Source organism: Cricetulus griseus, chromosome 3 (assembly GCF_003668045.3).
Source record: "Cricetulus griseus strain 17A/GY chromosome 3, alternate assembly CriGri-PICRH-1.0, whole genome shotgun sequence".
Lineage (NCBI taxonomy): Eukaryota > Metazoa > Chordata > Mammalia > Rodentia > Cricetidae > Cricetulus > Cricetulus griseus.
The window spans coordinates 263,503,602-263,514,199 of NC_048596.1; the positions used below are offsets into that span (position 1 = coordinate 263,503,602).

At 43.6% G+C, this 10,598-nt stretch overlaps 1 protein-coding gene across 3 annotated transcripts in view; it reads left to right on the top strand.

The window, feature by feature from the left end:
• The window catches only part of Cd83 (CD83 molecule), a 19,070-nt gene extending 9,091 nt beyond the window's left edge, over window positions 1-9,979 (top strand). The window contains exons 3-5 of one of the 3 annotated variants that reach the window (XM_027410452.2): window positions 6,080-6,272; window positions 8,110-8,216; window positions 9,851-9,979. In XM_027410452.2, coding sequence (XP_027266253.1) covers window positions 6,080-6,272; window positions 8,110-8,216; window positions 9,851-9,979 — 429 coding nt within the window. Of the gene's footprint in view, window positions 1-6,079; window positions 6,273-8,109; window positions 8,217-9,850 lie in introns of those variants that run through there. The other 2 variants (XM_035441529.1, XM_027410453.2) reach the window with 2 other exon arrangements.
• The last annotated feature ends 619 nt before the right edge of the window (window positions 9,980-10,598 follow it).

The following is a 10,598-nucleotide window of genomic DNA, read 5'->3' on the forward strand; positions in this document are numbered from 1 at the left end:
CAATGCTCTTAATTAGGCCACCTCTGCCATACTCATTACTCTTGTTAACAGCCATAAATCCAACTGTGTCTGTTAGACTCAGTACATTTCAAAGTAGAAAATCATTTTTCTAATAAAACTACACTCAGAAAAAAGCCCGACATTAATGCTCATACATTTTATCCTCATTATGACATCAACCTCAGAGCCAAACTATTTTGCACATTATAAAGAGCTGTTTTTATGATGAATGGAGATTATATTAGCACTTTAATTGAGTTAAAACCAAAGTACATGAATGTTAGTGCACAAGAAATGCAATTAACAAAAAGCTGTTCCAGTATGCTTGGGACACATCAGATTAATGGAATGACACCTTAAACACTTGAAGTCTCCCTCTTTCAATGTGCTCTATCAAATCAGTAAGTGAAATGTTTAAATTCTGTGTCACTTTTCCTTTCAAAAGAAACCTTTCTTTTCATCAAGCTTTGATCACATTTTTAGTAGACCTCATATCTGATTTATTCAGACCTCAAGCTTGTGATCCAAATTCCTTGTTTGCTATAGGAATAGTAATGTTGCCTTAACAATCAAATTTGGCCATTTGTAGGAAGTTCACATGGAGTGTGTGTGTTGTGTGTGTGTACATGTATGGTGTGTGTGTGTGTGTGTGTGTTGTGTGTACATGTATGGTGTGTGTGTGTGTGTGTTGTGTGTGTGTACATGTATGGTGTGTGTGTGTGTGTTGTGTGTGTGTACATGTATGGTGTGTGTGTGTGTGTGTGTTGTGTGTGTGTACATGTATGGTGTGTGTGTGTGTGTGTGTGTGTGTGTGTGTGTGTGTTGTGGATGTGTGTGCTGTGTCCCAGTATATTGTGTGTGTATATTCATGCATCTGTGCCTATGTTTGTGGAAGCTAGAACCTGGGGTTAGGATGCCTTCCTTGGCTACCCCCCACCTTATTTTTTGTGTGTGTGACAAGGTGTTTTTACTGAATCTGGAGTTCACTATTTCAGCTAGACCTCTTGGCCAGTGAGTCCCTGGGGCTCACTCACCTGTCTCTGAACTCTTAGTACGGGGGTTCCAGGCATGCCTGGCTTTTACATGGGGATTGAGGATCTGAACTCATAGCCTCACACTTACACATCAAGCATTTTGTCCTATGGGCTTTTCCTCAAGCTTCCAAGCCCTCTGTATAATTTTTATTTTGAGACAAGGTCTCTCTAAGTTGGCTAAGCTGGCCTTGAACTTTCAGTCCTCCTGTCTCAGCCTTCTGAGTAGCTGGGATCACAGGCTGTCCTACCAGGTCTGATTGTCATATATTTGAATAAAACGACACAAAATTGTTTAAAAATTATTTTGACTTGGTAGTTCTTAGTGGAAATATGGGTTCTATCCCAGTATTATTTATTTAGTTTGTACTCATTCAAATTTGTCTATCATTTATTTAAAAAATTATATTTAATTCACATGTTCTTAAAATCAGTACTTGTGTTTGCTTGATGTTGTGTTCAACAAATTAAAGGGAAAACTCAATTTAATTTAGGCCTTCTGGCTTCCTTAAGGTCAACTCTCTGTCTCAGACAAAGAATACCATATTTTGGTCATTTATTCAAATTGGAAGCCTTAAGAAAAATCAAAGTCCTTAGGTTTTCTGTAAATGGGATGTCGAATTTTTTTTTCTAATTCAATAAAAAAAAGTTCAGTTGTCAGCATAAAAGTTAAACCACAGAGTGCAGATATTTAAAACAGCATTGGAATGAGCGTTTTGAGAAATTAATTTGCCCAAATTATGTTGTGTTTTCACAGGCTGTACAGCGATATTAGTATCACGGAGTGTGCATTAAACAGTTCCTGTCAATTATGCTTGCCTATGAATGAATCGGAGGGTTCCTTTTGTTATAAATTACTATTTCCTAAAACGCTTTTGCAGAGAGGCAATGAAACACTTTTAGACTTGGAATGTTTAAAAAGCTGCTCTTGCCAGTACTGATTTTGAGCCAGCTCCAATGTTCACACCTTGTCCTGTCTGGGATGTGAATCACCTTTTGTTCAGCTCAGCCACACCTTCCTCTAGCTACCAAGGAGTCTCCTTGGTCATCAGATACACTTAGTATCAGGTTGCTTGCATTCAAGTCTTCCAATTTAATTAATTGGGCCCAAAACACAAGAGTAGTGATGCCAAAGAAAAACTATGAAGTGTTTCCTATAAGGGAACAGATGACTTATTAAGAAAAGATGAAAACTCAAGCTCCTCATGCTGAGATTGCTGGGGTCTGTGGTAACAATGCATCCTTTATCCTGATATTTTGAAGAAGGGAAAGGAAATGATTACTCATTCAGTTGTCTGTAAAAGCCGTGGTCACGGTGTGTCGAAAATGCTTCATTGAGATAGAAAATGTATTAATTTTGTGGGCAAAAAAAAAAAATGTGCACAGAAAACCCACACCTGCTTTAGAAGCTAAACTGTCCTGAGTGGGTATGTATAGGAGAAAACCATTGTGCCTTTCCATAGACAGGCTCAGTTCTACCTGTGATTTCGCTTACTCACTAAAGGTCTTAGACAGATTCCTATGGCTAAGACGCAACAACATTGTGGTTACTTATCAAGCAGAGTGCTGTCACTCATTTGGCAAGAGTTCTTGGTTTGGCTAGTTCCCTGGCACTGGACCTCTGTGGCACTGGGAAGAAAGAGTCTTTGGAGGAGACCTGTGAGAACAGAAGTATTTGCCTGTAATTCTGCTGATGCCTGTGATGGTTTAGCAAGGCAGAATTTGGCCGGCTATTGCATGGACAACCTTGTTCTGCATCTCCCTTCATTTCTTCCCTCTGTCCTTACCGTCCCACCTGGCTTTTGTTTTCCTACTAGCAACTGGAATGGAAGCACTAGAATTGTTCCGGAAGCCCATAAAAATCTGAGCACAAAGTGTACTCCTTGCTGTTGGAGCTGTCTTGTGGCACAATGAATTCCTTTGCAGATTGATAGACGGTTACTCCAAGCAGCTCAGATCTCCACCATCAGCCTGCTTCTCAAGTCCCACCAGTTAGCTTTCTCAGAACAGGCATCCTCGATTATCCAGCAGCTCCAGAGACGGCTGTTGGTTTTGATCTTGACTTTGTCATGGGCTTTTCTGAACTGAGAGGGGGCCCTCTTGATGGAAAAGAGCTCCCTGGGAGGAAAGCAGAGGCAGGTCATCGCTAAGTGCCTGTTGCAGCCGTATTTGCCATTGAGAGTTGATTTAGAAAACAAGAGATGGATGGAGCAGTGATCAGGGCTGCACAGAGACCGAGGTGGGCTAATCAGCTCAGGCTGATCCTATGTGGCAGCTGGACAGTCAGGGGTGGAGAAAGTCCTAAGCCACGAGGAGCTGGCTCTACCTGTCCGTGAGTCTGTCGGATGCTCTGTTTCTTTGATGGCTCTTCAGCTGCCTCCTTTCATTACTTTGTGTTTAAACACGCACCTGTGTATGTTTGTGCATGTGTATACATGAGTGTGGAGACTAGGAGTCATTGCTAGGTGTCGCTCAATCACCGCCTGCCTTTTTATTTATTTATTTATTTATTTATTTATTTATTTATTTAGTTTTTCGAAACAGGGTCTCTTTGTGTAGCTTTGGAGTCTATCTGGCACTCGCTCTGGAGACCAGGCTGGCCTCGAACTCACAGAGATCCACCTGCCTCTGCCTCCCCAGTACTGGGATTAAAGGCGTGCGCCACCAACGCCCCCCGGCTGCCTGCCTTATTTTTAAAGACAGGGTCTTCCATCGAACCTAGAGTCCCCCCAGTTTGACTAGACTCACTGGCTCTCAAACCCCAGGAATCCTCCTGTCTCTACTGGTCAAGCATGGGGATTATGGGCTTTCACCCACCACACCAAGTTGTTTTATGTCAGGGCTGAGGATTGAACTCAGGTCCTCGTGCTTGGACAGCAAGCACTTTGCTGGCTGAACCAAGTCCCCTGCCCCAGTGTTGCTGTATTTCTGAACCTCCAAAGGCCCCCGCATGATTTTAGCTTTCACCTGGAGATTCTTGATCATTTAGTAAGGAACTTTTGAAAATGGGAAGGACTGCCATGAGATGGGGTTTATGTCCGCAGACAGCCTGACAAGAGCTGTTCTTTTCTGCTTGCTTCTGGGAGTGAGCATAAATCTGCCAGCAGATGGCTCTGTAGCCCACTCCACAGGAATGTCAGCACCAGCACGCTCAAAGCTGGGCCTGAAGCTAAGTGACCTTGCTGTGCAATGCTTGCCTTCCACTAACCCCCGAGTATGTGTGTTTGTGTTCATGCACACACACATAAGTGAGCGTGTGCACTTTTATTTCACAGACTGACCCCCAACATCCTGGTTATCTAGTTTCCTCCCAGAGTCCCCTCTGAATGAATGCTGAGGAATCACAGCATGCTCCCCATTCACTATTTGCAACTGCTGGTATAGAGAAGTCTGGTAATGTGACCCTTTTTCTGAGGTGACTCTTGGGTGCTCTTATGAGAGTAGGAATGTCACTTGTCCCAGGGCTGCCTACTGGTCCCCAGCCAAGCAACAAAGGGCAGTCCAGGCTGTTTAGGGATGCTGGTTTCCTGCCAGTACTGAAAACAATCTTCTGCTTTACTGTTGTTACTGAAACCCTATTTTAGAAGCTTTTTAATTAAGGTGAGTCCAACCTGTTGCCTGAAGGACACATGTGGCTCAGAATAGCTATAAATGTGGCCTAATACGACATTGTAAATTTACTTAAAATATTATGAGACATTTTTGGTGCTTTTAAAACAATTAAATGCACATTTCTCTGAGTGTGAACCTTGTAAACAGTGTGCTGTGGTGTCAAAATTTGAATGTGCCTAAAGCCATTTAGGTGGAGGAACCAACAGGTGAGTGCAGATTAGAAACATGTTCTGGCCTTGCAAGCATGAGGACCTGAGTTTGATTCACAGAGCCCACAGTAAAAAGCCAGATGCAGAGGGGCATGTTTGTAGTTTCAGTGCCGTAGTCAGGTCTGGTACTCACTGGCAAGCCAGGCTAGCCTGCATGGAAAGTTTCAGGCCAGTGAGAAATCCTGTCTCAAAACACAAAGTGGATCTCACCTGAGACATGCAGCAGAGGTTGTCCTCAGACTTCTGCATACACACACACACACACACACACACACACACACACACACACACACACACCTGCACTTATGGGCATGTGCATGTAAGCACACACAAACACATGCACTAAGAGATGTATGGGAAAGAGATATTGAATGTGGTGTATGTTACACTTCTAAGTAGAAGAACATGCTGAAAACAACCCATAACTGAATCTCTAAGATCGCTCAAGAGAAATTAAGAACATATAATTTAATAATACATTTTTTAAAAAATTAAGTTGCTTGGCTAGCTTGGGCATCTAGCCCATCAGGATGGCTCGTCACTGGCTTTTCCTATGTAGTTTGATATGACTCATCAAACCTCCTCATGCAAAACAAAACAAAACAAACAACAACAACAAAAAATCAAAAACAAAACAAAACTTCCTCATGCCAGTCTCCTCGTCTTGCTGCCTCAGAAGACAGATAAGCATGGTTAGTTACTTCGTCATTTGTGACCTTAAACACTGAAGGTGCCTGCCAACAGGGGCTGTTGCTCATCTGTGCCTTGGGTTCAGTTGAGTTGTCTAGCAGTGTTTTTGTCTTTTTTAACAGATTTAGGAAGTTTCCAAGAAGCAGGCTGGCATCCAAGATTAAGAACCAGATAGTGGATAAGTTAGCATCTGAAACAAACAAAATACAAAACAAAACACAAAAGAACACTTAAGAGAGAACAAGAACAAAATCCAACCCAGAGTGATGCACACAGTGCCCTCGCTCACCCCCGCAGGGTTGAGGTTGGGTTACTGGTGTTTCAATCACAAAACACATTCTGATCTTACTTCAAAACAAACATAGCCTTAGTGTGTTTTCTGTAGATTCTCTTCTCTCAATTCACAGGTATGAAAAAAAAAAAAAAAAGTCACCACATCTTGCTTGACAAATGCACACTTTTGATGGTTTTGTGATAAGTTGTGAGCCCTTCCTGTCAGTCTGGCAGTTAAGTCTGACTCTGGTTGCTTCCTCACAGCTCTCAGAGGGCGGCAAGGAGAGGATGGAGCTCCCCCAGAGCAGACAAAACAGCTCCTTTGAGGCACCGACAAAATCTTATTCCTTGACGATCCAAAACACTACCATCTGCAGCTCTGGCACCTACAGGTGTGCCCTGCAGGAGCTTGGAGGGCAGCGAAACTTCAGTGGCACTGTGATTTTGAAAGTGACAGGTGAGCTCACCTTGCTTCCTCTCACAGACTGGGGTGTGCTTTCTGTGGGTCCTGAAGTCTCTCCTCTTCCAGAATCTGACCCTGCAGCTTAGGAAAACATCTGTGGCTGGAAGTGAATTCCTCTAAAGAACATGAGTTTTTCTCTATGTAGCTTAATCTATGCACTGACTTTTGCCTAACACTTGCAGGGACTAAGTCCAGAAATGACAAACACATTGTCTGTAAGGCCCTGGTTTTGTACAACAGGTACACTCTTGTGTCACCTATCTGAAAGCTATCAGGACTAAGATAATAATCTTCAGATCACAAGAACATGGCTGCTTTTGAAAGGACTAGCTAGTGTTTGCACTTTGCTCACTGCTACGTGTGTGTGTGTGTGTGTGTGTGTGTGTGTGTGTGTGTGTGTACTCACACACACAACCTTACACCCTTTTCAATATCCAGCCTTCTGCCCTGGTTTGCTTGTCTTTGTGATACATTGTACACTTGCCATGCAATGTGTAGATTAGCTAAATATACATCTTTCCCACGGACAAGCTAGTCTCTGTTTCGTGCTTTTTTTTTTCTCAGTACACAGTATGCCCTCAACAAATATCCAAATGGATAAGAAATGAGAATAGCCTTGGGGGGGTGTTAGGAGAGACAGAGAGGTAGTGAAGAGCATGGCTGGTTGCCTTCTATCTTCTCTACTGCCTTCAAGTTAAGGGTCAGACTGCAATGAATTGTTTAGATCTGGCTCAAACGTTGACAGTGACACTAGTGTGTAGCTTGTTTTGTCACTGTTTTAATCGAAGGCTCATCTCTCAAATGGGGCCAGCGACATCTGTATGCTGAGTTTGCTGTTAAATTTAATGAAATATCACACCAGGATGCTATGTATGGTGCCTGTGGTAGATGGAATACTCAGTCATAATTGTTAGGGATCCCTAAGATAATGTCTCTCAACCTTTTCCATTGAGTTATAGACCCTCAGGAGAATCTATTCCTAGACCACTGCATTGCAATTTTGAATCTAATCTCAATTCTGTAAGACTCAAGGGAATGATTTCTTGGAATCATCTGCCTGCTGCCTGCCCCTGCCCAGGCAGTGAGCCAAGCCCGCTGGCAACCTCACCGTAGCACAAGCCAAACATCGGCTAGTGTCTGAATGGGACACGGCCCTTCTCCCAGGCTGTTCCTGGCTGGGGCTTCCCTTCTGCTCTCCTATAGTGCCATAGCCACAGCCACAGCCTCAAACATCCCGAGGGAGCTGGTCCTCCCACCCTGTGCTGCTGGCCTTCTCTAAGAACACAGTTGAGTGTTTGGGAATGGGAGAATGCTCGGCTAGTATGCAGGAAACCCTAGGTTCGGTTTGAAGTACCAATAAAAACTAGGGATGGTAGCACACGCCCACAATCTGGGCACTTAGAAGGTGGAGGCAGGAGGATCAAGGAGTTCTGAGTCATCTCTGTTGCATGATGAGTTCAAGGCCAACTTGGACTACATGATGGCCTGTCTCAAGAAGTCAGATAAAACGAAGCTCTTGGACAAGAACAGGCAGATCCCCAGCCTCATTTACTAGTCTGAGTCCCTTAAGTTGAGGTCACTTACATAAGACTTCAACCTAGTCACAAGAAGTTATGGTAGTTTATGGTCCTGGAAGCTCAGCAAACATACTACCCTTCCCGTGGCATACAGCCAGAGCGATGTGACAGCACCCACTTAAGACTGTTGTCACTACCACCACGACTGGTCTTTCCTGAGGGTGGGGATGGGTATACTAGGACCAGAGGAAGCATGAGTGGGGCAGGGTATAATAGTCCTTCAGTGTCTTCATAGGTTCCTTTTCTTGCTTCAGGATGTCCTAAGGAAGCTGCAGAATCGCCTTTCAGGAAGTACAGGGCTGAAGCCGTGCTGCTCTGCTCTCTGGTCATTTTCTACCTGACCCTCATCATTTTCACTTGTGTAAGTTTCTGTTCAAAACATCTGTTGCTGTGACATGGTCCCCAGGGCCCCGCTGAGGCCTGTAGGTTTTGTAGACACCATGGGTAATTAAAAACTTACTCTCTGAAGGTAAGGCAGTTTGAGGCCTCCACACTGGGAAGTGCACTGGGATTCCTCCAGCTTGCTTTTGGTTTAGTGAGTCACTTGGAACATTGTGTAAAGCCTGTGAGGCAATGCAGGTAACCCAGGTGGGGTTGTGTAGGAAAGTGTGAAGAATCCCATGAAGACCTGAAGGACTTGTGGTCACGATGTGGTCAGCGTCCACCACCTCAGGGTAGAGGCCTTACTTTTGCAATGCTGTGGCATCCCCTTTGATCGCACTGTCCTGAGCCTGTTTTCTCTTAGTGGATCAACTTACAGTTTTGCATTTCTCATCCTTTTTAAGATTTAATCCTCAGAGGGTCAATGCTAGGGTACCCGCAAGGTCCTCAGGAAGGGAGGGCGACTGGAAGTACTTGGGCACTCTTGACATGCCCTTTAGCATATTGGTCATAGGCTCTGGATGGAAGCCCTTAAGCCCATTTTGCCTGGCTATTCACCTGGACTGACCGTGGCCCTCAGGGAACAGGGCCATTTGAGATTCTGACCAATTGGGAAACAATCATCCCCATATGTCTCCAGGCCACCAGAAGGGCTGGCTACATGGGCACCAGAATAAACTCATCCTGGAGCCATCCCAAGGCTGGCTCTTGTCTCCTACTGTGTCCTTGTATTCAATTTTCCATCCCTCTTACTGTGTAAATCATGTTTCTGATTTCCATCTTAAAAATCAATCAACAAACACCACATCCCATCCCGTAACTATATAAAATTATTATATGTGAATAAAAATTCAAGTCACCAGTTTATTTAAAAAAAACAGAACAAAATGAAATACTGGTGTTTCATAATCAGGCAAAGGTGGGAAAGTGTATTTTTGCAATACTCATGACTTTGAAATGAATTTTTGAGTAACATACTAAGATTTTTCTGAATGGTATCAATTTCTTAAAGAATGATTACATCAATTAATCTGAAAAGGCTTCTTAAGGCAAATGTATTTTCAGTGGTACTATTCATTAAATTTAGAGTCTTTCATAAATCTGTTCCAGATAAAATAGGAACTTTATTTGAAATGATTTTTAAATAAAAAGCAAATATATACAAATAAAACAAAAGAATTCCATGAGAATCTCCTGCGTACAGTCCCAACCACTGCATGGGACTGAAATGGGTGCTATGTCCCTGGCCTCCTAGAGCTCACAGTTTGGTCAGCAGGGTTGTTTGTTCAGAAGAAGGAAACTAGGATGGTCAATACATTTAAGATGGTTGCCTTTGGTTTCTTGTTGGCAGCTATCAGCTTCTACAGGTACTGGCTTTCCACATTGTGTGACAGTAGGGGCTAGAGAGCATGGCAGTTGGGAGTCAGTGAGTCTCCTGATAAGATTTGCAAATATCAGGGAGGTGGTACTTACAGCTTGTAAATAATGAGGGGTGGTGAGTATAACAAGTGCTTCCAAAATGAGGTGTCCAGACAGCTCTTGGGGGATAGTATGACAGTCGCCAAGTTTTCCCAATAATTCATACTTCAAATCTTTTCATTTTGCTTTTTACAGAAGTTTGCACGACTACAGAGTATTTTTCCAGATATTTCTAAACCTGGTACGGAACAAGCTTTTCTTCCAGTCACCTCCCCAAGCAAGCATTCAGGGCTAGTGACCCTTCCCAAGACAGAAACAGTATGAGTAGGATCACTGCTGGGTTTTACCAAGCCAAGGGCACATCAGATCAGTGTGCCTGAATGCTGCCTGGACAAGAGAAGAACGAGCGCCACCCTCAGATGGCAACCTTCCTTTGAAGTCCTTCACCTGACAGTGGGTTCCACACTACTCCCTGCCATGGGGTCTTGAACACCATCACATGATCATGAAGCATGGGGCCATCACTGCTTCTCTATGGCTGTCAGCTTAGCGTTTCATATGGCTATCTGGTCAACCTCTTGAATGCTTTTCAGTCATGTAAAAGCTATGGTGAGATGCAGGTAGAGCAGGGTCATGAGAAATTTGAACACTCTGAGCTGGCCCTGTGATAGACTCCCGAGGACAGCTGTCCTCTTCTCCATCTGGGATATATCTCTTTGAATTTGTCCTGTTTTGTTGCAACAGTTCAGATGTCTCACATCTGGCAGAAATTGACAGGCCAAGCTGTGAGCCAGTGGGAAATATTTAGCAAATAATTTCCCAGTGCGAAGGTCCTGCTATTAGTAAGGAGTATTGTGTGTACAGAAATGAGAGGTCAATGAACTGTTTCTCAGCAAGACCTTTTCATCTGGAAAAGACATCCATAAAGCGGCAATACAGAGGG